This window comes from Pelophylax lessonae (assembly GCF_965119305.1).
Source record: "Pelophylax lessonae genome assembly, chromosome: 5".
In the NCBI taxonomy this organism is placed as follows: Eukaryota; Metazoa; Chordata; class Amphibia; order Anura; family Ranidae; genus Pelophylax; species Pelophylax lessonae.
This window is the reverse complement of record NC_138772.1, coordinates 226,525-253,399: the sequence shown is the minus strand read 5'-3', so window position 1 is coordinate 253,399 and position 26,875 is coordinate 226,525. Positions and strand designations below refer to the sequence as shown.

General features: G+C 47.0%; 1 protein-coding gene across 1 annotated transcript in view; it reads left to right on the top strand.

Annotated features, from left to right (window-relative positions):
- The window catches only part of LOC309557174 (cytochrome P450 11B, mitochondrial), a 48,573-nt gene that overhangs the window by 17,366 nt on the left and 4,332 nt on the right, over positions 1-26,875 (top strand). The window contains exons 3-7 of the mRNA XM_082259831.1: positions 1,337-1,536; positions 15,989-16,192; positions 18,890-19,044; positions 19,309-19,475; positions 19,552-19,630. Of these exons, the coding sequence (XP_082115957.1) occupies positions 1,337-1,536; positions 15,989-16,192; positions 18,890-19,044; positions 19,309-19,475; positions 19,552-19,630 (805 nt within the window). The remainder of the gene's footprint in view (positions 1-1,336; positions 1,537-15,988; positions 16,193-18,889; positions 19,045-19,308; positions 19,476-19,551; positions 19,631-26,875) is intronic.

The following is a 26,875-nucleotide window of genomic DNA, read 5'->3' as shown; positions in this document are numbered from 1 at the left end:
ACCTCCTAAACTACACCAAGTATCCGCACTGACCGACCTACCAACCTCCAAAACTACACCAAGTATCCACACTGACCGACCTACCAACCTCCTACACTACACCAAGTATCCGCACTGACCGACCTACCAACCTCCTACACCAAGTATCCACACTGACCGACCTACCAACCTCCTACACTACACCATGTATCCGCACTGACCGACCTACCAACCTCCTACACCAAGTATCCGCACTGACCGACCTACCAACCTCCAAAACTACACCAAGTATCCACACTGACCGACCTACCAACCTCCAAAACTACACCAAGTATCCGCACTGACCGACCTACTAACCTCCTACACCGAGTATCCACACTGACCGACCTACCAACCTCCTACACTACACCAAGTATCCGCACTGACTGACCTACCAACCTCCTACACCAAGTATCCACACTGACTGACCTACCAACCTCCTACACCGAGTATCCACACTGACCGACCTACCAACCTCCTAAACTACACCAAGTATCCGCACTGACCGACCTACCAACCTCCTACACCAAGTATCCACACTGACCGACCTACCAACCTCCTAAACTACACCAAGTATCCACACTGACCGACCTACCAACCTCCTAAACTACACCAAGTATCCACACTGACCGACCTACCAACCTCCTACACCGAGTATCCACACTGACTGACCTACCAACCTCCTACACTACACCAAGTATCCACACTGACCGACCTACCAACCTCCTACAACAAGTATCCACACTGACCGACCTACCAACCTCCTACACCGAGTATCCACACTGACCGACCTACCAACCTCCTAACCTACACCAAGTATCCACACTGACCGACCTACCAACCTCCTACACCAAGTATCCACACTGACCGACCTACCAACCTCCTACACCAAGTATCCACACTGACCGACCTACCAACCTCCTACACCAAGTATCTACACTGACCGACCTACCAACCTCCTACACCAAGTATCTACACTGACCGACCTACCAACCTCCTACAACAAGTATCCACACTGACCGACCTACTCCCAAGTGTCTTCACAATGGAGTTTGGAAGGGTTAGAACCCCTGCCAGGTTTTTAGGTCACCCTCCCTATTGATCTTGGTGGCCATTTTGGAAGCAAGGCAAAACCTTCCAATGGGGTCACGTGTTCTGGTGCCTTAGAGGGGACTTCCCATCCATCAGAGAGTTTCCTGTTGTGCCTACAGGACAGGAAGTGAAGGTAGGAAAAAACCTGGCCGGGGTTCTGACCACTTCCTACTCCATCCAACACCAAGAAACATATTTTAATTGTAACATTTTCCCCCAATGACAGCAATGGCGAGGCCTGGCGTTCAGATCGAATTATCATGAACAAGGAGGTCCTCAGTCTCGGCGGGGTGAAGAAATTTCTCCCGTTCTTGGATGAAGTCGCTGGCGACTTTGTGACTTTCATGAAGAAACGTATGAGCAAAAATATGAGAGGGTCGCTGACCGTGGACCTGTATGCGGACCTCTTCCGATTCACCCTCGAAGGTCAGTGACATGGCGGGTCCAGAACATTGGTCTTCTCATATTCCATTCCTTCCCGTCTGGTAATAGACCTATTGGAAGCCTTTATTGTATCTTTTCAATAAGAGCAGGAAATACCCGTAGATCCTGCCAGAAATTCAGAACTGTCTTGGCTCCTCTGCACACTTCCTGCCTTATCTCAAGGAGTCGAATTAGCCCTCCCAGGTCAGAACAATTTCCTCCATTTGTGGAGATGAGGAGAGTGGGAAGGATTCAACAAGTTTATCAAAAGACAGCTGAACAGGGCTGACACCACAACAGGACATAGGCACTGAGTTTTTGGTGGCAGATTGACAGTAATATTTCATGTACTTGGAGAGTCTTTAAAGAGATAAAACATTAAGAAGTATTCTCATTCTGGAGAAAAGTACATTCGTTGTATGTGAAGGGAGCAAAATGTAATGTTCTCCATCTATTTCCTCTACAGGTCAAATGTTATTCATTCAGAAACCAAGTGAGTGATTTAGGAAAATACGGCATTATGGAGATGGAGGGGAGGATTGTAAGAAATAAGTTTCCTATGATCTTCAGCTCCATCTACTGGCCATAATGCTGTATGCAGTGAAAAATTGTGTTGTGCTACTCAGTGATATATCTATAGCACATATCCACCATATTACCAAAAGTATTGGGACGCCGGCCTTTACACACACATGACCTTTAATGGCATCCCAGTCTTAGTCCGTAGGGTTCAATATTGGGTTGGCTCCGCCCTTTGCAGCTATAACAGCTTCAACTCTTCTGGGAAGGCCGTCCACAAGGTTTAGGAGTGTCTATGGGAATGTTTCACCATTCTTCCAGAAGAGCATTTGTGAGGTCAGGCACTGATGTTGGATGAGAAGGCCTGGCTCGCAGTCTCCACTCTAATTTATCCTAAATGTGTTCTATTGGGTTGAGGTCAGGACAGGCCAGTCAAGTTCCTCCACCCCCAACTCACTCATCCATGTCTTTATGGACCTTGCTTTGTGCACTCATTACGCAGTCATGTTGGAACAGAAAGGGGCCACCCCAAACTCCTCCCACAAAGTTGGGAGAATGAAATTGTCCAAAATGTCTTGGAGTGCTGACGCCTTAAGAGTTCCCTTCACTGGAACTAAGGGGCCAAGCCCAACCCCTGAAAAACACCCCCACACCATAATCCCCCCCTCCACCAAAGGAACTTGACTGGCCTGAACAGAGTCCTGACCTCAACCGACAGAATACCTTTGGGATGAATTAGACAGTAGAATGTGAGCCAGGCCTTTTCGTCCAACATCAGTGCCTGAAACATTCCCATAGACACTCCTAAACCTTGTGGACGGCCTTCCCAGAAGATTTGAAGCTGTTATAGCTGTAAAGGGTGGGCCAACCCAATATTGAACCCTACGGACTAAGACTGGGATGTCAATAACCACTTCCACCCCGCCCACCTTACATTTACCGCGGCACTCAGCCGCTTACAGGCAAAGCGACATACACCTACGTCGCTCCCGCCCCTGCTCGTTTCCTGGGGAGCCAGTGCATGTGACCGGTGGCTCCGATGTCCTCCGGTCACTCGCGATCTCCCGCAGCTGAGGGAGAAAGGCAGGCGGCTGATGTAAACAAAGCCGTCTGTCATTCTCCCTGGTGTAACTGCAGAGATCATACCATCCTGCTATGTAGGATCGCATGTCTCTGTGATTACTTCACAAGCCACGCCCCCTGACAGTTAGAATCATGCCCCTAGGGACACATTTAACCGTGTGATCACCAGTAAAGTTAACCCCTTCCCTGCCAGTGTCATTAGTACAGTGACAGTGCATATGTATAGCACTGATTACTGTAGTAATGTCACTGGTCCCCCCAAAAGTGTCAAAAACGTCACTTAGGGGTCCGATCTGTCCGCCGCAATGTCGCAGTCCCGCTAAAAATCGCAGATCGCCGCCATTACTCGTTTAAAAAAAAAAAAAAACAATAAAAATGACAAAAATCTTTCCCATAGTTAGTAAACGCAATAACTTTTGTGCAAACCAATCAAAATACGCTTATTGCAATTTTTTTTTTACCAAACATATGTAGCAGAAAACAAATTGGCCTAAAATGTTAAAAAAATTTTGATTTTTAAATTTTTTTTTAGAATTTCATATAAAAAAAATGTGAAAAATATTGTTATTTTTTTCAAAATTGTCGCTCTTTTTTTGTTTATAGCGCAAAAAATAAAAATCGCACAGGTGATCAAATACCACCAAAAGGAAGCTCTGTTTGTGGGGAAAAAAGGACATCAATTTTATTTGGGTAAAGCGTCGCACGACCGCGCAATTTTCCATTAAAGTCACGCAGTGCCGAATCGCAAAATATGGCCTGGTCATTGAGCAGCCAAATCCTCCGGGGCTAAAGTGGTTAAAGTTCATGTGTGTGTAAAGGCTGGCGTCCCAATACTTTTGACAATGTAGTGTATAACTACCAAACAAAACAATAAGCAATATCAGCTGAAACAAATAAATATCAATCACAAGTCTCAGTCCCACAGTAAATATCTTCCGGTGTGATAAAGAAAAAAGGTTCTCTGTGATTGGACATCCATTCATCACATGGAGGTCTATCCTTAACTTTGTGCTCCACCATAAATCGAAGTGTCCCACCACCAGTAGGAATGCCCGCTCACCTGGATATTGGACCCATATAAATGAATATATAGGTGACAAAGCGCTTTCACTGGACATGGGTTACTCCATCCATTCACTGGGCTCCCCGGAGCAGTGGCATGGGCAGAGCTAATGCATACAGGGCCGGTGCTAGACTATTTTACGCCCTAGGCAAGACCAGCTACTTGCGTCCCCCCTCCCCAACAAAAAAAGGGAAGGAGTTAAATACTCCTCTATGTCATACCCAGTGACCCTGATCTGATGGTTCCTTCATGTTATTCTTTCATACCCAGTGACCCCCCATGTTCCTCCATGTCACACCCGGGGACCCTAATGTCCCTCCGTGTCACACCCAGGGACTTTGATGTTTTTCCATGTCACACCCTTGGACCCCAATATTCCTCCATGTCATGCTGTCATACCCACTGACCCTGATGTTCCTCCATGTCACACCCAGGGACCCCCGTGTTCCTCCATGCTGTCATACTCAGTGACCCAAATGTTCCTCTATGTCAGACCCTGATGTTTTTCCATGTCACAGTTGGGGACCCCAATGTTCCTCCATGTCACACCTGGGGACCCCGATGTTCCTCCGTGTCACACTTGGGGACCCCAATCCCCCATGGCACACCCAGGGACCCCAATTCCTCATGGCACACTCGGTGACCCCTATCCTCCATGGCACACCTGGTGACCCCGATTCCCTTTCATACCAGGGATGCTCCATGTAACACCCAGGGACCAGCTTAGTGCAGAGAGTCTCTTCCTGCCTGGGGTAAAGGCCGTTCAGCTCCAGCTGAAGAGGATCATCATGCAGGCAGCACTCTGGTGGGCTCCATTCCTGCCTCTTGGGGCCCCTCCAACAGTAGTGGAAAGCTAGGGCCTGATAGTTCCGCCACTGCCAAAGACACCTGGCATCTTTCTCTGTCCCTTCTTCCTCCCCTACCGCCACCTCTTCCCTCAGCTCACAATAATCATTCATGATGGAGAGAGAGTGCCGACTCCTGGCTGCGCCCCTAGGTGGCAATGCGCCCTAGGCAGCTGCCTAGTTTGCCTAGTGGAAGCACCGGCCCTGAATGCATAGTAGAAGGTGCCCTTTAAATGCACGGAATCAGACTCCCCACTTCATTCTAAGCAAACTAGCAAAGGAAAGAAGAGGAAGCATCCAATGATGTAATAGATTATAAATTAAAAAAAACTCAAACAGCAATAAAATATGCACTCCCATTCATTAACCGAGTCACCGGCAGAAGAAAATGATGACTTCCGTCTTTCTTCTCCGGAGCGGAAGTGACGTCACTTGGCTCCGCCCTACGTGTTACGGCACTGGCCCACATGGCTTTATCAGGGTAGCTAGGCTGACCTGAAAAAAAATCACGCTTCTTCTCATTTTGGAACTGTTCAAAGGCGAAAATAATGGAAGCACGAAATCTACCCGGGAATTGGCCAATGACCAAATTGTAAAATCTGTTTTAGATTTGGCCTGTGGAGGGGTTTGCAGTCTCGCGGCTGATCCAATGAAAGTGTTTGTACAGTCTTCACATTTTTTAACAGTTTTGGATGGAGTAGGGAAGGGTTGCGAACCCTTCTTGTCCTGGAGATACAAACAGAAAGTGAGAAAAAATCTCCCCAATAAGAGGAAATGCCCCTCTTAAACAGCTGTCACTGAAATCGGTGTCCCTATTGGACGATTTCCTCACCACTTTTTGTTCTGGTAATAACTGTAAAGGTTTGGATGTCCCTTCACTTTCTGTCTCAGTTACCAATGGTCCTCAGTACAAGTAGAAGGATGAATCTCCCCAATGGGGACACAGATAGCAATAACAACCTGAAGGGGGGTGGTCCTAAGCCCGCCATACTCCATCCAGAACACTCATAAATACCCTACAGAGCACTGTCCAACCCAACACCCGAGGGCCCCAATTATCACAATATTACTCCAAATATTGGGCGGTAATGACATAGACTTCAGTTTACTAACTGACATCATTTTGTGTCGGGCCCAAAGCCTAGATTGGGTATGGAGGTCCCACATACAGTGGGGAAAATAATGATTGGTTCCCCTGCAGATTGTGTAAGTTTGCCCACTTACAGAGAAATGATGGGTGTATAATTGTTATCATCGGTGTATTTTATATGATAGAAACAGAATATCAACCAAAAATCCCGAATAAACACATGATACAAATGTTATAAATGGAGTCGCAGTTCAGTGAGTAAAATAAGTATTTGATCCCCTTAGTAGTTGGTGGAGAAACCCTTGTTGGTCAGACATTTCTTGTAGTTGGTGACCAGGTTTGCACACATCTTAGGAGGGATTTTGGTCCACTCTTCTTTACAGATCTTCTCTAAATCCTTAAGGTTTCTTGGCTGTCACTTGGCAACTCGAAGTTTCAGCTCCCTCCATAAATTTTCTATAGGATTAAGGTCTGGAGACTGACTAGACCACTCCATGACCTTAATGTGCTTCCTCTTGAGCCGCTCCTTTGTTGCCTTTGCGGTGTGTTTTGGGTGATTGTCATGCCGGAAGACCCATCCATGATCCATCTTCAGTGTTCTGGCTGAGGGAAGAAGGTTCTCATCCAAGATTTTACAATACATGGCCCCGCCCATTGGCCCCTCAATGTGGCAAAGTCGGCCTGTACCTTTATCAGAGAAACATCCCCAAATCATCATGTTTCCACCTCTTTGCTTCATTGTAGGGATGGTGACTGTAGGGATGGTGACTGTAGGAACGGTGGCTGTAGGGATGGTGACTGTAGGGATGGTGACTGTAGGGACGGTGACTGTAGGGACAGTGTGTAAGATTCTGGTACCTCTGGTACCCTTATTTTCCATTTTCTCTCAATATGCGTCCCACCTTTCTAATTAGGTGGTATGCATACACCTTTAAGATGGATGACGTCATCGCCGAGCGCCGCAGAGCGGCTATTTCAACCGCCGGCGTTCTCTCTCACGTTGTTCGTTCAACCTGCCTGTGTGTCCACATGCTTACAAGCTTGTCTTGCTGCCGGAACCTCCAGCTATTTGCTTTTACTTGGAACAGACCGGAACCTCGCTACTGATCCCTGTATCTCGCTACTGGATCACTCCCTCACTACTGGACCCTTCTACTACTAACTTTACTAGTGATAAGTACCCCACAGGGGAATCCTCCATAACCTTACTTACACTATCTACCTCTGCACATTAAGGACTGTTACTATCTATGCATACTAATTCTATCATCTGCACTGTTACATAGATTGCTAGCTCTTGAGTCTACTACCATCTATCCTTGCACTGGGTTAGTCTATCCTGTATTTGTCATCTGCTGTCCTTACCACCTGTTACCATACATGATTACTAACCTATCTGCATTCTGCCTAATACCATCTAATACTCTACTGAACATTTCTATCAAGTGCTTATCATCTCTGTCACTGTTCACACCTGTCCCTTCAGCACATCATCTTCATACTAACATATACATCCTATCACTCCAGGAACATCTTATTGAGTGTGTGTATATCTGTATGCTGAAGCTGACAGGCCCACAGTGATGAGTCTGGAGAGTGGGATCTGGTTATTCAACACATCTCTACATGACTACTGAGTGGAGATTCTGCAGCTGCAAATCCAGCCTACTACAAAAACGCAGGAGCGTTACAGATTGAACGAACCTAAAAAATGGATTCAGCAGAATTACCCACTCAAGTGACACAATTAACACAACAAGTAAATGCATTAATACTTGCTCTTACTGAAGTAAAAGAAGAAAATCAGACTCTGATACAGCAGGTAACCCGTCTTTCACGGCTTACTGCTGCTCAACCCCCTGAACCTAAAATAAACCCTCCCCTAGTGTTTACAGGTGATCGGAAAAAATTTTGTGAATTCAAAAACGCATGTCAATTGCTTTTTTTGTTAAAACCTCGTACTTACCCTACTGATCAAATTAAAGTCTGTACCGTTATCTCATACTTAACGGGTGATCCACGGGCCTGGGCAGACTCTCTCTTTGAGAAAAATGATCAGCTTCTCAACTCCTATCCTTTATTCCTAGCGGAACTCGCTAGTTTATATGAAGACCCCAATAGGCAGAGTACTGCTGATATTCAATTGAGGGCTTTAAAACAAGGAAGGAGACCTGTAGAAGACTTTGTAGCAGAGTTCAAAAGATGGACCCTTGATTCAGGGTGGAATGATACATCTCTGCGAACTCAGTTCAGACTCGGGTTATCAGAAGCCGTTAAAGACGAGCTCGCCCGAGCGGATTTACCTGGCACCTTGTATGCCTTAATACAACTCAGTATCAACATCGACAGACGACTACGAGAAAGAAAGGCTGAGAAAATGGGAATGCCATTGTCTAGTCCTTCTCGGATTGCGGCCGTTGACCCTACTCCCATGGAGGTAGGAACCATACGCCCACCTTTATCAACTACTGAACGAGCCAGAAGAAGATCCAGAAACCTCTGCATGTACTGCGCATCCCCGGATCATTTGATAAGCGTCTGTCCCCTTGTCCGCAAAAAAGAGGGTGAGTGTTCACATGTCTTGCTAGGGGGATTAACGACTTCCTTTTCTAACCCCTATCTCTTTGTTCATTTGACATTACAGTGGGACCAGACTAGGATTACCACCAAGGCTATGGTCGACACCGGATCTTGTGGAAACTATATTGATACATGTTTTGTTACCTTAAATAAAATACCTATTATTTCAAAACCTAAACCTGTTTCTGTTAGTTTCATTAACGGTATTCCACTATTTTCTGGTCCAATCACCAACCAGACACAAGCACTCCTTGTCACTGCTAACAAGTCTCATATGGAGACCACCACTTTTGATATACTATCTTCACCCCATTTTTCTATTATTTTGGGACTCCCCTGGTTACACACACATCAACCAATCATAGATTGGAAAAGACGGACTTTGTCTTTCCCTTCTCACTATTGTGAGATTACGTGTAACCTCCCATCTTATGGAAAGATTCTGTCTGTGGTGTCAGATGAGATTGCACCACTATGCTATCAGGATCTGTCCGAAATATTCCTTGAGAAAAATGCTCAAATGTTGCCTCCCCATAGGGATTACGATTGCACTATCGATCTACTCACTAACAGCAAATTGCCTTTCGGTCATGTTTATCCTCTTTCACAGGATGAACTTTCTCATCTCAAGGAATACTTGGATGAGAATTTGACAAAAGGGTTCATTAGACCCTCTACTTCTTCCACTGCTGCAGGACTTTTCTTTGTCCGCAATAAGGATTCCAGTCTCAGGCCTATTATCGATTATAGGCAATTAAATACGATTACAATAAAGGATCGCTATCCTTTACCGCTCATCCCTGAACTCATTGAACAAGTGCGTGGGGCTACTTACTTCTCTAAATTAGACCTGAAAGGGGCATACAACCTAATCCGAATCTGTGACGGAGATGAGTGGAAAACAGCATTCAGAACCAGATACGGATTATTCGAATATCTTGTGATGCCATTCGGGTTGTGTAATGCTCCCGCAGCTTTCCAAAGGTTCATAAACTACATCTTTAGAGACTTACTTGATGTCTGTGTTGTAGTATATCTGGACGATATGCTTATCTATTCTCGATCTCTCTCTGAACATATAAAACATGTAAGACTTGTGTTATCCAGATTACTCGCACACAATCTATACGTGAAATTAAAAAAATGCCTATTTCATAAAGAAGAAATATTATTCCTAGGATACATCATATCCAAAACCGGAATTAAGATGGATATGAGCAAGATATCCTGTATTCTGGACTGGCCTATACCAACAACTCGTAAGGCATTACAGCGATTCCTTGGATTTTCAAACTTCTATAGGAAGTTCATCAAGAACTTTTCTGCCATTGTGAGACCTCTCACACAACTGACAAGTATAAAGAAACCATTCAAATGGTCAGAAGAAGCAAATCGAGCTTTCTGCTTGTTAAAATCAAGCTTTACTTCTGCTCCCATACTACGCCATCCAGACCCATCCCTCCAATATATTCTAGAGGTAGATGCGTCAAATATGGCAGTAGGAGCAGTTCTCTCCCAACGACCAACAAATACTTCACCACTCCACCCAGTTGCTTTCTTTTCAAAATCATTAAGCAGCCCAGAGGTGAATTACCCAGTGGGTGAAAAGGAGTTGCTTGCCATAAAACTGGCACTGGAGAATTGGCGACATCTACTTGAAGGTACCCGGTTACCAATACTCATATATACAGATCATAAAAACCTTCAATACCTACAAAACTCTCTCCCACCGGCAGGTACGATGGTCATTATTCTTCCTAAGATTCAACTTCTTAGTGACCTACACGCCTGCAGACAAAAATAAAAAAGCGGATGCGCTATCACGATTAACCGAAGATAACTGCGCCGAAATCCCTTCTATTCCTATAATACCCTATGAACGTATTATTGGTGTTGTTCGTTCCCTGAAGGAAGAGATTTTGCACAGTATAGGATTGGATTCACCTCCACCACAACTAACTACTGATGCAGAAGGCTTCCTCTATTACAACGACAAACTCTACATACCCCCTACTATGCGCACCAAGATCTTGGAGTTATCACATGATGTGCCCATGGCAGGACATATGGGTATGACGAAAACCCTTAATTTGCTTACTAGGCAGTTTTGGTGGCCTGATATGAAGACGTCTGTACAAAAATTTTTATCTTCATGTGACATCTGTGCAAGGTCCAAAATTGACACTACAAAACCATCTGGTCTACTCTGCAGTCTACCAATACCCCAGGCTCCATGGGAAGTTGTGTCCTTAGACTTTATAGTAGAACTACCACCTTCCAAAGGATTTAATACCATTCTAGTGTCAGTGGACCACTTGACAAAGATGGCACATTTCATTGCTATCCGTAGACTACCTTCGTCTAAACAAACAGCGGAACTACTGATGAAACATGTGTTCAAGTTACACGGAATTCCAAAGACTCTTTTATCCGACCGTGGTTCACAGTTCATCTCCAAATTTTGGCAAGCTCTTTGTCAAATATTACGGATTGAGCGAAAGCTCACTTCTCCCTACCACCCTCAGACCAACGGACAGACTGAAAGAGTCAACCAGTGTATAGAACAATATCTACGTTGCTACACATCATACCTACAGGATGATTGGGTGGACCTTCACCCTCTGGCGGAATTTGCTTATAACAACGCAACCCACAGTACTACTAAGCAAAGTCCGTTCTACTTAAACTATGGGTTTCACCCCACACTTCTTCCACCACGCATCCTACCATCAAGTAACCCAGTAGCCTCAGACTATCTTACCCAAATAAAGGACTCTCTGGGTTTACTTAATACCACTATCTCACACGCTCATAGTCAACAAAAAAGGTACTACGACCCACGTAAAAGACCTTCTCCTCAGTATGCTATTGGGGACCTAGTTTGGCTATCGACAAGAAATTTAAGATTAAAGATCCCTAGCAAAAAGCTTGGACCTTTATTTCTGGGACCCTTCCCAATAAAGAAACTTATTGGAAAAGCTGCAGTACAGCTCACCTTACCAGCAGATCTCAAGATCCATCCCATCTTCCATGTGTCGCTACTGAAACCCCATGTTCCTAACCAAGGAATAAGGCCTACCATCTTGCCTCCACCTCCAGTACAAGTTGAAGGCGGAGAAGAATATGAGATTAAGGAGATTTTGGATTCTCGTATCCACAGAGGAAGACTCCAGTATCTCATAAGATGGAAGAACTATGGACCCCAAGACGACACCTGGTTGGATACCACTGATGTTCACGCACCTAGGCTTATACGAAGGTTTCACTCGAAATACCCGGAGAAACCAGTGCTATAGGCCTTCCGGAGCCGGCCTTAAGGGGGGGGTACTGTAAGATTCTGGTACCTCTGGTACCCTTATTTTCCATTTTCTCTCAATATGCGTCCCACCTTTCTAATTAGGTGGTACGCATACACCTTTAAGACGGATGACGTCATCGCCGAGTGCCGCAGAGCGGCTATTTCAACCGCCGGCGTTCTCTCTCACGTTGTTCGTTCAACCTGCCTGTGTGTCCACATGCTTACAAGCTTGTCTTGCTGCCGGAACCTCCATCTATTCTCTTTTACTTGGAACAGACCGGAACCTCGCTACTGATCCCTGTATCTCGCTACTGGATCACTCCCTCACTACTGGACCCTTCTACTACTAACTTTACTAGTGATAAGTACCCCACAGGGGAATCCTCCATAACCTTACTTACACTATCTACCTCTGCACATTAAGGACTGTTACTATCTATGCATACTAATTCTATCATCTGCACTGTTACATAGATTGCTAGCTCTTGAGTCTACTACCATCTATCCTTGCACTGGGTTAGTCTATCCTGTATTTGTCATCTGCTGTCCTTACCACCTGTTACCATACTCGGTTACTAACCTATCTGCATTCTACCTAATACCATCTAATACTCTCCTGAACTTTTCTATCAAGTGCTTACCATCTCTGTCACTGTTCACACCTGTCCCTTCAGCACATCATCTTCATACTATCATATACATCCTATCACTCCAGGAACATCTTATTGAGTGTGTATATCTGTATGCTGAAGCTGACAGGCCCACAGTGATGAGTCTGGAGAGTTGGATCTGGTTATTCAACACATCTCTACATGACTACTGAGTGGAGATTCTGCAGCTGCAAATCCAGCCTACTACAAAAACGCAGGAGCGTTACACAGTTACTGTAGGGAAGGTGACTGTAGGGATGGTGACTGTAGGGACGGTGATTGTAGGGACGGTGACTGTAGGGATGGTGACTGTAGGGACGGTGTCTGTAGGGACGGTGTCTGTAGGGACGGTGACTGTAGGGACGGTGTCTGTAGAGATGGTGACTGTAGGGACGGTGACTGTAGGGACGGTGACTGTAGGGACGGTGTCTGTAGGGACGGTGACTGTAGGGATGGTGACTGTAGGGACGGTTTCTGTAGGGAAGGTGACTGTAGGGACGGTGAATGTAGGGACGGTGTCTGTAGGGACGGTGACTGAAGGGATGGTGTCTGTAGGGATGGTGTCTGTAGGGACGGTGACTGTAGGGACGGTGACTGTAGGGACGGTGTCTGTAGGGACGGTGACTGAAGGGACGGTGTCTGTAGGGACGGTGACTGTAGGGAAGGTGACTGTAGGGACGGTGACTGTAGGGATGGTGTCTGTAGGGACGGTGACTGAAGGGATGGTGTCTGTAAGGATGGTGACTGTAGGGACGGTGTCTGTAGAGATGGTGACTGTAGGGACGGTGACTGTAGGGATGATGACTGTAGGGACGGTGACTGTAGGGACGGTGGCTGTAGGGACGGTGACTGTAGGGATGGTGACTGTAGGGACGGTGACTGTAGGGACGGTGGCTGTAGGGACGGTGACTGTAGGGACGGTGGCTGTAGGGACGGTGGCTGTAGGGACGGTGACTGTAGGGACGGTGGCTGTAGGGGCGGTGACTGTAGGGACGGTGGCTGTAGGGACGGTGACTGAAGGGACGGTGTCTGTAGGGATGGTGACTGTAGGGAAGGTGACTGTAGGGACGGTGACTGTAGGGACGGTGTCTGTAGGGACGGTGACTGAAGGGATGGTGTCTGTAGGGATGGTGACTGTAGGGACGGTGTCTGTAGAGACGGTGACTGTAGGGACGGTGACTGTAGGGATGGTGACTGTAGGGACGGTGACTGAAGGGATGGTGACTGTAGGGACGGTGTCTGTAGAGACGGTGACTGTAGGGACGGTGACTGTAGGGACGGTGTCTGTAGGGACGGTGTCTGTAGGGGAGGTGTCTGTAGGGACGGTGTCTGTAGGGAAGGTGACTGTAGGGACGGTGACTGTAGGGACGGTGTCTGTAGGGACGGTGACTGAAGGGATGGTGTCTGTAGAGATGGTGACTGTAGGGACGGTGACTGTAGGGACGGTGACTGAAGGGATGGTGACTGTAGGGACGGTGTCTGTAGAGACGGTGACTGCAGGGAAGGTGACTGTAGGGACGGTGACTGTAGGGACGGTGGCTGTAGGGACGGTGACTGTAGGGACGGTGGCTGTAGGGACGGTGGCTGTAGGGACGGTGACTGTAGGGACGGTGGCTGTAGGGACGGTGACTGAAGGGACGGTGACTGAAGGGACGGTGTCTGTAGGGATGGTGACTGTAGGGGATGGTGACTGTAGGGATGATGTTCTTAGGGTCATAGTCAGCATTTTTCTTCCTCCAAACACAGCTAGTTGAGTGAATGCCAAAGAGCTCAATTTTGGTCTCATCTGACCACATGACTTTCTCCAAATCCTTCTCTGAATTATTTAGATGTTCATTGGCAAACTTCAGACAGGTCTGTACATGTGCCTTCTTGAGGAGGGGGACCTTAAATCCATGGCGGCGTATTGTGCTACCAATGGTTTGTTTGGCGACTGTGGTCCCAACTGCCTTTAGATCATTCACAAGCTCCTACTGTGTATTTCTTGGCTGGTCCCTCACTTTTCTCATCATCATCCTCACCCCATGAGGAGAAATCTTGCATGGAGCTCCAGACCGAGGGAGATTGATGGTTATTTTCAGAGTTGTATAAAGTACTCGAAACCCATACTTGAGTAGAAGTGGAAGTGCTCGATCAAAAAGTGACTTGAGTAGAAGTACTAAAGTATTCAACATTTTTTGTACTTAAGTATTGCAAGTAGTTTTTTAAAAAATGTTGCTACTCAAGTACTGAAAGTAAAAGTACAAGTACTGTGTTATGTAGTTATTAAAGAAAGAAGTCAAAAGTTTGAACATCATATTGTTTTTTATTATTTCAAATGCAGCTTTTATTTATACATACAGTAGCATTTATTTTCGTATGCGCTGATAATACACAATGTTTTGAGCTTCATGAAACCTGCCATCTACTGTTCTGGCAGTGGTAATTTTTATAATAGTAACGAGTAACTATGCAGCACAAAAAAAAAAATATCGGAGTAGAAGTATTGAAATCATCGAAAAAATGTAGTGAAGTAAAAGTGGAAGTAGGAGAAAAAAATTCTACTCCAGGAAAGTACAGATACCGCCTTTCCGTACTTAAGTACAGTAGTGAAGTAATTCTACTTAGTTACTATACATCTCTGGTTATTTTGGATTTCTTCCATTTGCAAAAAATCGCTCCAACAATTGTCTCCATCTCACCAATCTTCTTGCTGATGGTCTTGTAGCCAATCCCAGGTCTCCAATCTTCTCCCTGACCTCCTCTGACAGCTCTTTGGTCTTCCCATGATGGTGAGCTGTGATTGGAGGAAAGAGATTCTGTGGGCGGGAGTCTTCTATACACATAACGAGTTGTCGTTAGGAACTCCTTCTTACATTGACAGGACTAATCTGTGACCACATGAGCACCTACTGTAGCCAGTCTGTAGGAGGCAGAATTATTATTGGTTGGTTGGGGATCAAATACTTATTTTACTCACTGAACTACAACTCCATTTATAACATTTGTATCATGTGTTTTTTCTGGATTTTTGGTTGATATTCTGTCTCTATCATATAAAATACACCTATGATAAAAATTATACACCCACCAATTCTATGAAAGTGGGAAAACTTACACAATCTGCAGGGCATCAAATCATTATTCTTCCTACTGTATTCCTCCTTTCTTATACGAGGCCCGGACCATCCTATGGAGGTTCCTTGTAGAGTTTTCCGATTCGGCTGATCTTTTCTATTCTATCCGTACATGTTATTTTACAAATGATGGGAGATTGTGAATTTCTATAAATGTTATCCTCATTGGGTGAATAATCTGTCATGTTTATCCTCATCTTTGGCCCGGCAGCCAGCAGCTACGTGTTGTATGGACAGCGCCTTGGACTCCTGGATGAACATCCGAACGCTGAATCTCTACGTTTTATCGGGGCGGTGGAAACTGTGTTAAAGACCACCCTGCCGTTGTTGTATTACCCCCACCAAATTCAGGAACTCTTCCAGACCCGCCTATGGAACCAACACATGCAGGCTTGGGATGTCATATTTGAACAAGGTAAGTGAGGGAGGGAAGCAAACAGGAGCCATTAACTTCAATCACCAGACATGAACAGGGTGTCCAAATCTAGTCCTATGTCTCTCCTCCATGGATAGATAAGATTCTAACACTATTCCCTTGACTCTCCTCCATAGACAGACTAGGTCCCAGATCTTTTCCAGTGACTCTCCTCCATGGACAGACAAGGTCCCCGATCTTTTCCAATGACTCCTCTCCATGGACAGACAAGGTCTCCGATCTTTTCCAATGACTCCTCTCCATGGACAGACAAGGTCTCCGATCTTTTCCAATGACTCCTCTCCATGGACAGACAAGGTCCTAGCTCTATTCATGTGACTCTCCTCCATAGACAGAAAAGATTCTAACACTATTCCTATGACTCTCCTTCATGGACAGACGATGTTCCAGTTTTTTTCCTATGACTCTCCTCCATGGACAGCTGAGGTCCCAGCTCTATTCCCATGACTCTCCTCCATGGACAGACAAGGCCCCAGCTCTATTCCCATGACTCTCCTCCATGGACAGACAAGGTCCCCGATCTTTTCCAATGACTCCTCTCCATGGACAGACAAGGTCTCCGATCTTTTCCAATGACTCCTCTCCATGGACAGACAAGATCTCCGATCTTTTCCAATGACTCCTCTCCATGGACAGACAAGGTCCTAGCTCTATTCATGTGACTCTCCTCCATAGACAGAAAAGATTCTAACACTATTCCTATGACTCTCCTTCATGGACAGACGATGTTCCAGTTTTTTTCCTATGACTCTCCTCCATGGACAGCTGAGGTCCCAGCTCTATTCCCATGACTCTCCTCCATGGACAGACAAGGCCCCAGCTCTATTCCCATGACTCTCCTCCATGGACAGACAAGGCCCCAGCTCTATTCCTATGACTCTTCTCCATTGACAGACAAGGTCCCAGATCTATTCCCACGACTCTCCCCATGGACAGATGAGGTTCCAGCTTTATTCATGTGACTCTCCTCCATGGACAAATGGGGTCCCGGATCTATTCCAATGACTTTCCTCCATGGACAGATGAGGCCCCAGCTTTATTCATGTAACTCTCCTCCATGAACAGACAGGGTCCCAGATCTATTTCAATGACTCTCCTCCATGGACAGACAAAGTCTCCCCTATATCCAATGACTCTCCTCCATGGACAGATAAGGTCCCAGATCTATTCCGATGACTCTCCTCCGTGGACAGATGAGGTTCCAGATCTATTCCTATGACTCTCCTCCGTGGACAGATGAGGTTCCAGATCTATTCCCATGACTCTCCTCCATGGACAACTGAGGTCCCAGCTCTATTCCCATGACTCTCCTCCATGGACAGACAAGGTCCCAGCTCTATTCCCATGACTCTCCTCCATGGACAGACAAGGCCCCAGCTCTATTCCTATGACTCTTCTCCATTGACAGACAAGGTCCCAGATCTATTCCCACGACTCTCCCCATGGACAGATGAGGTTCCAGCTTTATTCATGTGACTCTCCTCCATGGACAGATAAGGTCCCAGATCTATTCCGATGACTCTCCTCCATGGACAGTTGAGGTCCCAGCTTTAATCATGTGACTAATCTCCATGGACAGATGGGGTCCCACCCTTATTCCTATGACTCTCCTCCATTAACAGACCAAGTGTCAGCTTTATTCATGTGATTCTCCTCCATGGACAGACAAGGTATCCACTCTATCCAATGACTCTCCTCCATAGACAGATGAGGTCTCAGCTCTATCCAATGGCTCAGCTCTATGGATAGATGACATTCTAACACTATCCCTTTGAGTCTCCTCCGTGCACAGATGAGGTCCCAGCTTTATTCCTATGACTCTCCTCCATAGACAGACAAGGTCCCAGATCTATTCCAATGACTCTCCCCATGGACAGATGAGGCTCCAGCTTTATTCATGTGACTCGCCTCCATGGACAAATGGGGTCCCGGATCTATTCCAATTACTCTCCTCCATGGACAGACAAGGTCTCCCCTATAGCCAATGACTCTCCTCCATGGACAGATAAGGTCCCAGATCTATTCCGATGACTCTCCTCCGTGGACAGATGAGGTCTCAGCTTTAATCATGTGACTCTCCTCCATGGACAAACAAGGTCTCCGCTCTATCCAATGACTCTCCTCCATAGACAGATGAGGTCTCAGCTCTATCCAATGGCTCAGCTCTATGGATAGATGACATTCTAACACTATTCCTATGAGTCTCCTCCGTGCACAGATGAGGTCCCAGCTTTATTCCTATGACTCTCCTCCATAGACAGAGGAGGTACCAGCTTTATTCCTATGACTCTCCTCTATGGACAGACGGGGTCCCAGCTCTATCCGGAGGAGGAGTCACTGGTCTGGGGGGGAGGAGTCACAGTTTTGGAAGGGAATGGGTCACGACTAATTGCCTTGGGGAAGAGGAATCTCTGTTCTGAGTCATCTGTGGGTACAAAGTTCACTTTCAGCTACTGAGCGCTATACACAAGCTTTATTTTACAGAATAAAGGAGGCGAGAGAAGGAAAAAACAGAATATTCCCAGACAATGTCCTATATTTCCCTGACAATGAATAATGTACAGATACACAGATCACCATACATTCCTATTAATGTACTCCTCATGTCTTTACTCTGACCCATTTCCTCCAATTCCCCTACCTGGCTAACTGATTGATGTGTGTGATCTCTTGCAGCTGATCATTGTATCCAGAACCTCTACCAGGAGTTCTGTCTGGGTCAGGAGAGAGGGTACTCGGGTATAATGGCCGAGCTTTTACTACAAGCTGAGCTTCCACTCGACTCCATAAAGGCCAATATCACCGAACTGATGGCTGGAGGAGTAGACACGGTAAGAGGAAGTGTTGGGGTTTAGGGGACACAAATGGACCTTCTTGGTCCATGCTATATCCCTCAATTCCCTCCTCCTTATTCTATTCTCTACCCCCCCCCCCGTGTCCTCAGTCTGTACTCTAACCTCCTGCACCCCCCTTCTCAATCTTTACTGTAACCCCCCCTCCTTAGTCTGTATTCATTTCCCCGATACTCTCTTCCTCAGTCTTTACTCCCTGCACCCCCCTACATCTAATCTACAAATGTCCTCCCTTCCCCATAGACAGCCATGCCATTACTCTTCACTCTCTTTGAGCTGGCTCGGAACCCCTCCATGCAGAGAGAGTTGCAGGAAGAGATTCGGAAAGCAGAGGCCCAAAAGCCCAATGACCTGAACCAGTTACTGAACTCCTTGCCTCTTCTGAAAGGAGCAATCAAAGAGACCCTTCGGTAAGTCACGGATGTCTGCAGTATGGACACTTTGACCATGAATGGGGCCTGTCTGATGTCTTATTGTTGTCTGCAGGTTGTATCCTGTAGGGATCACCGTCCAGAGGTATCTGACCAAGGACATCATTCTGCACAACTACCACATTCCTTCAGGGGTAAGTCACTTGGCCTAACAACGATTAGTATGGGGGATGGTGGGGGCAACTCTGAGATTTACCCGGTGTGAGGGATTAGCTCGGTAGCGGGTGTGGATAACCCCTTTTGGGGGGGGTTCGTCACACAGGGAGATAGCCGAGGAGTGGTTGAAAACAACAGTTTATGGTTTATTCTTCCAATTTCTTCAAAACAGTGCATGCAGCAAAAACATCAAAATAAAATAAAACACAAAATAAATCCTGGCCACTGTGGGCGTCTACCTTCTCACACACCGGAACCTATCTAAGGAGTCTTCCCAACCTACTCTTTGGGCAGACCCTGCTGGTTCTACAGCAGACACTCAAATGTCCATTTGTGTTTTCTTTACACAGAAAAAATTCAACACCTCACCTTTAGAAGTCTCTCATCTGACTGCTCTCCCCAGCTTACACAGCCTCAGGAGACAGCAATCAATAGACTCCCTTTGGACAAGTTATAGAGATCTTAATTGCCTCATTCTGAACAGCTGAAAGTGTTCTCAACTTCCGTACACCTTCCTGCCTACCTCTGCAGCCGACACCTGATAGCAATTAGTGAATTGTCTAAACCAAGCAGAAATATATCTCCCGTCAGTGACAACACCCATAGATTTTCCTGACTTCCTGTCACATACCCCCCCCCTCTTGTTTCAACCCTAGGGTTGGGACACAGGTTGACAGGCACGCATGTGCACGGGACAAACCATCTGCATTCCCCATTTGAACACCGGGGCGATGCGTTACCACAAAACTAAATTCCTGAAGGGCCAGAAACCACCTATTTATTCTCCTATTGGTCTCCTTGTTCTGTGCCATCCACTTCAATGGGGCGTGATCCGTCACCAGTTCAAACTGTCTACCCAGGAGGTAGTATCGGAGAGAATCCAAGGCCCATTTCACCGCCAAACACTCTTTCTCAATGGTGGCATAATTCTCTTCATGGGCCTTCAACTTTCGGCTGAGGTACATAACAGGGTGTTCTTCCCCATTGATAATCTGGGACAGTACATCTCCTAAACCCACATTTGATGCATCTGTCTGGACCACAAAGTCTCGTGAAAAATCAGGCGACTTTAAAACTGGCTGGCTACATAAGGCCTGTTTTAAAGCCTGAAAAGCTGTTTCTGCCTCGGGAGTCCATTTGATCATGACAGACTCCTTCCCTTTGGTCAGATTGGTCAGGGAAGCAGCCTGTGAGGCAAAATGGGGAATAAAACGGCGATAATAACCTGCAATCCCCAAAAATGCACGAACCTGTTTCTTGCTGGTGGGACGTGGCCAATCCTTAATAGCTTCAACTTTGTTTATTTGGGGCTTGATTAGACCTCTACCAATGGTATACCCCAGATACTTCGCCTCTTCTAGCCCAATGGTACATTTTTTTGGATTGGCTGTAAACCCAGCTTTCCAGATGGAATCCAACACAGCCTGAACTTTTGGTAAGTGTGAGTCCCAATCCTCACTGTGAATGACCACGTCATCGAGGTATGCAGCAGCATAGGCTAGATGAGGCCGAAGGGTCTTATCCATGGTGCGTTGGAATGTGGCAGGAGCATTCTGTAACCCAAAAGGCATCCTCCGATATTGGAAAGATCCGTCTGGAGTTACAAATGCTGTTTTTTCCCTGGCCGACCCCGAGAGAGGAATTTGCCAATAACCCTTGGTAAGGTCTAACGTGGTCATGTACCGGGCAGTGCCTAGGCGATCAATTAGTTCATCTATGCGGGGCATAGGATAGGTGTCAAACTTAGTGATTTTATTCAGGCGGCGAAAATCATTACAAAACCGCCAACTTCCATCTGATTTGGGCACTAAGACAATGGGACTGGACCAATCACTATTTGACTCTTCTATCACCCCCAACTCAAGCATTTTTTTTACTTCCTGGCGAATGGCATCTCGCCGGGCTTCTGGAATTCTATAAGGCTTTAACTTGACCTTATCCCCTGGGGTGGTGATAATGTCATGTTTAACTCCCGAGACCCAACCTGGCAGGTCTGAAAACTTCTCCCTATTACGGAGCACAAATTCTTTAACCTCCTGTTTCTGAAGTTTGGACAGAGTCTCTGCTATCCCAACTTCAGGGACAGCCAGGTGAACTGGAGCAGAAACTCGGGTAGTCTCAGCGACCAAGGACTCTCTATCCTTCCATGGTTTTAACAAGTTCACGTGATAGAGCTGCTCAGGTTTTCGTCTTCCTGGTTGGCTAATTTTATAATTCACCATCCCTATTTTCTCCAATACTTCATAGGGCCCCTGCCATTTGGCTAGGAATTTACTTTCGACCGTGGGGACCAACACCAACACCCTATCACCAGGTGCAAAAGAACGGACCTGGGCCCCACGATTGTAAATCCTTTGTTGAGCCAACTGGGCTTGGGCTAAATGTGCCTTCACAATCGGCATCACTTGGGCAATTCTATCTTGCATTTGGGCAACATGCTCAATCACACTTCGATGAGGGGAACTCTCACTCTCCCATGTTTCCCTGGCAATGTCAAGTAGGCCCCGGGGGTGCCTCCCATACAGCAACTCAAACGGAGAGAACCCTGTGGATGATTGGGGAACCTCTCTTATGGCAAACATCAGATAAGGGAGCAGATAATCCCAATTCTTTCCGTCTTTATCCACCACCTTCCTCAACATTTGTTTTAACGTTTTATTAAACCTCTCCACTAACCCATCTGTTTGAGGGTGATATACTGAGGTACGTAACTGGGTCACTTTCAGGAGTTTACAAAGTTCTCTTGTCACCCTGGACATAAACGGGGTGCCCTGGTCAGTTAGGATTTCCTTAGGTAGACCCACCCGGGTGACAACTTGAAATAACTCCTTGGCTATGGTTTTAGCAGAGGTATTTCGGAGAGGAATCGCTTCTGGGTAACGGGTGGCATAATCCATTATCACCAAGATGTGCTGGTGCCCTCTTGTGGACTTCAGTAAGGGCCCAACCAAATCCATGGCGATCCTCTCAAAAGGAACCTCGATAATGGGCAGGGGTACCAAAGGACTACGGAAATAGGGCATGGGTGCATTAATCTGACACACTGGACAGGAAGAGCAGTACAATTCCACTTCCTTAGTGATCCCAGGCCAATAAAACCTCTGGGTGATTCTCTCCCGGGTTTTTTCTGCTCCCAAATGTCCCCCAAGAATGTGCCCATGGGCCAGTTCCAAAACCATCTTGCGGTACGGTTTAGGCACTACCAGTTGCTCAACAGTGTCCTCTATCCTCTGTGACACTCGATATAAGAGGTCCCTCTCAATAATGAAGTAAGGGAGGGCAATCCTCTCGTCAGGGTTAACTAGCTCCCCATCTATCTTCACTACATTCTCCCGGGCTCTTAGCAATGTGGGGTCCCTCAATTGCTCAGTGATAAAATTTTCTCGGTGCACTTTAAGGTCATCCAACCCTAACGGCCGCTGTTCCTCTTCTGAGGTAGCAGGCTCCTCCCTAGGGACTGGTGTTTCCCCGGCTAAGACTGAGCACGGAAACTCAGGATAATCCTCACAGTTAGAGGATTCTGGAGTAGATGGTTCAGGCTCAGAAGAACCACCTACTGGGGAATCTGGGCAATCCCAGAGTTCCCAGAATTTTGGGAAATCCCTTCCCACAATGGCGTCATGTGGCAGTTTGGGAACTAAACCCACTTGGTGACACAAGTTACCGAGGGAGGTTTCAAAGGAAACTGTAGTCACCGGATATTCTCGAGTGTCCCCATGTACACAAACTACCGCCATTTTCCTAGGATGTACGTTTTTTTTCACCACTAGATCACTTCTCACTAAGGTAACCAGGCTACCTGAATCCAACAATACCACAACATCTTTACCATCTAAACACATTCTATATAAAGGTTTCTCATTCCCCTTTACTGCAGTGTATGTGGTTGCAAAAAAAGACTGTCGTCTCTCTGTCAGAAAGTCACAATGCATGGGTTCATCATCCACTGGGCAAACCGCTGGGCAAACTGCTGCTACATGTCCCTCTTCCCGGCAACGGTAACAAATCAACCTTCCAGTCCTCTCCTGTGGGATGGGTCTTCCAGGTCGCTCTCGCCAAACATTAGTAGTAGTCCTACTAACACCTCGAGTTGCTCTTTGGATCCTCTCTCCACCCCCATCCCCTGACGCAGTCTTACTTATAGGTGGGGAGGGTCTGGTCTTGGGGTGAAAAGTCTGTGCATCTCTGGAAAAAGAGGTCAAATTCTCAGTTGTTAGGTACCTTTCGACCAGGTCTACTAATTTGTCTGCGGTTTCCGGACCACCATGGCTTACCCATTTCTGCAGGGTGTTAGGAAGAGACCTAAGAAATTTGTCCATGACTACTCGCTCCAAAATTTCTGGTCCGGACAGAATTTCTGGCTGCAGCCATTTCTTAGCCAAATGGATGAGGTCATACATCTGCGACCGGGGTGGTTTCTTCAGCTGATAACTCCAATTGTGGACCCGCTGAGCACGGACATCCAAGGTTACCCCAAAACGTGCCAATATTTCCACTTTTAATCGATCATAGTTTTTTGCATCTGCAAGTTCCAAGTCAAAATATGCCTTTTGGGCTTCTCCAGCTAATAGGGGGGCCACTAGTCCAGCCCACTGTTCTTTAGGCCAACTCTCTTTCTCCGCTGTTCTTTCAAACGTGGTCAGAAACATCTCAGGGTCCTCATCTGTAGTCATCTTTGGCAATAAGTGGTTTACCCGAAAAGTCGGTATGTTACTGGCCTGACTCCCAACCTCGGTCTGCTGTCTCTGAAGCTGTTTCACAATGGCCTCCATTTGCTGCTGGTGTCTCTGTTCCACGCCTTCAATGGCCTCTCGGTGAGCTTGTTGTTGAGCTGCAAAGCTCCGCTGAAAATCCGCATTTGCCTGCTGTTGAGCTGCATTTGCCTGCTGTTGGGCTGCATTCGATATAATCAGTTGTTTCAGTATTTCCTCCATTTTTTTGGGTTTACTTTAACTGCCCGCGGCACTCCACCATATGTGAGGGATTAGCTCGGTAGCGGGTGTGGATAACCCCTTTTGGGGGGGGTTCGTCACACAGGGAGATAGCCGAGGAGTGGTTGAAAACAACAGTTTATGGTTTATTCTTCCAATTTCTTCAAAACAGTGCATGCAGCAAAAACATCAAAATAAAATAAAACACAAAATAAATCCTGGCCACTGTGGGCGTCTACCTTCTCACACACCGGAACCTATCTAAGGAGTCTTCCCAACCTACTCTTTGGGCAGACCCTGCTGGTTCTACAGCAGACACTCAAATGTCCATTTGTGTTTTCTTTACACAGAAAAAATTCAACACCTCACCTTTAGAAGTCTCTCATCTGACTGCTCTCCCCAGCTTACACAGCCTCAGGAGACAGCAATCAATAGACTCCCTTTGGACAAGTTATAGAGATCTTAATTGCCTCATTCTGAACAGCTGAAAGTGTTCTCAACTTCCGTACACCTTCCTGCCTACCTCTGCAGCCGACACCTGATAGCAATTAGTGAATTGTCTAAACCAAGCAGAAATATATCTCCCGTCAGTGACAACACCCATAGATTTTCCTGACTTCCTGTCACACCGGGTACAAACTGTCTCCTACTGCTGTTTCCTCAACCTGAAAACTCATACGTGTGTAATTCCCATTTTGTGTATAAAACCTTATATTATAATCAGCATTATGTATAGGATGATGCCAGGACACTTCTATAATACAGAAGCTCAGCACTGGGAGTGAACCTGTTGTGGTTTCTGCAAAAAATAAACCCAGATGGTGCTGTGTCTGCTGGGACGAAAGGAGGGGAGGGTGTCCCGGTTCTGATCATTAGGCTGGGATGGGAGAGTGTCCTTTCTCTGATCATTGGGCTGGGGAGGGGAGGGTTTCCTTTCTCTGATCATTGGGCTGGGGAGGGGAGGGTGTCCTTTCTCTGATCATTGGGCTGGGGAGGGGAGGGTGTCCTTTCTCTGATCATTGGGCTGGGGAGGGGAGGGTGTCCTTTCTCTGATCATTGGGCTGGGGAGGGGAGGGTGTCCTTTCTCTGATCATTGGGCTGGGGAGGGGAGGGTGTCCTTTCTCTGATCATTGGGTTGGGAAGGGAGGGTGTCCTTTCTCTGATCATTGGGTTGGGATGGGAGGGTGTCCTTTCTCTGATCATTGGGCTGGGGAGGGGAGGGTGTCCTTTCTCTGATCATTGGGCTGGGAAAGGGGAGGGTGTCCTTTCTCTGATCATTGGGCTGGGAGGGGAGGGTGTCCTTTCTCTGATCATTGGGCTGGGAGGGGAGGGTGTTCTTTCTCTGATCATTGGGCTGGGGAGGGGAGGGTGTCAATTCTCTGATCATTGGGCTGGGGAGGGAAGGGTGTCCTTTCTCTGATCATTGGGCTGGGGAGGGGAGGGTGTCCTTTCTCTGATCATTGGGCTGGGGAGGGGAGGGTGTCTTTTCTCTGATCATTGGGCTGGGAGGGGAGGGTGTCCTTTGTCTGATCATTAGGCTGGGAGGGGAGGGTGTCCTTTCTCTGATCATTGGGTTGGGATGGGAGGGTGTCCTTTCTCTGATCATTGGGCTGGGGAGGGGAGGGTGTCCTTTCTCTGATCATTGGGTTGGGATGGGAGGGTGTCCTTTCTCTGATCATTGGGCTGGGGAGGGGAGGGTGTCCTTTCTCTGATCATTGGGCTGGGGAGGGGAGGGTGTCCTTTCTCTGATCATTGGGCTGGGAGGGGAGGGTGTCCTTTCTCTGATCATTGGGCTGGGAGGGGAGGGTGTTCTTTCTCTGATCATTGGGCTGGGGAGGGGAGGGTGTCAATTCTCTGATCATTGGGCTGGGGAGGGAAGGGTGTCCTTTCTCTGATCATTGGGCTGGGGAGGGGAGGGTGTCCTTTCTCTGATCATTGGGCTGGGGAGGGGAGGGTGTCCTTTCTCTGATCATTGGGCTGGGAGGGGAGGGTGTCCTTTCTCTGATCATTAGGCTGGGAGGGGAGGGTGTCCTTTCTCTGATCATTGGGCTGGGAGGGGAGGGTGTCCTTTCTCTGATCATTGGGGAGGGGAGGGGAGGGTGTCCTTTCTCTGATCATTGGGCTGGGAGGGGAGGGTGTCCTTTCTCTGATCATTGGGCTGGGAGGGGAGGGTGTCCTTTCTCTGATCATTGGGCTGGGAGGGGAGGGTGTTCTTTCTCTGATCATTGGGCTGGGATGGGAGGGTGTCCTTTCTCTGATCATTGGGCTGGGATGGGAGGGTGTCCTTTCTCT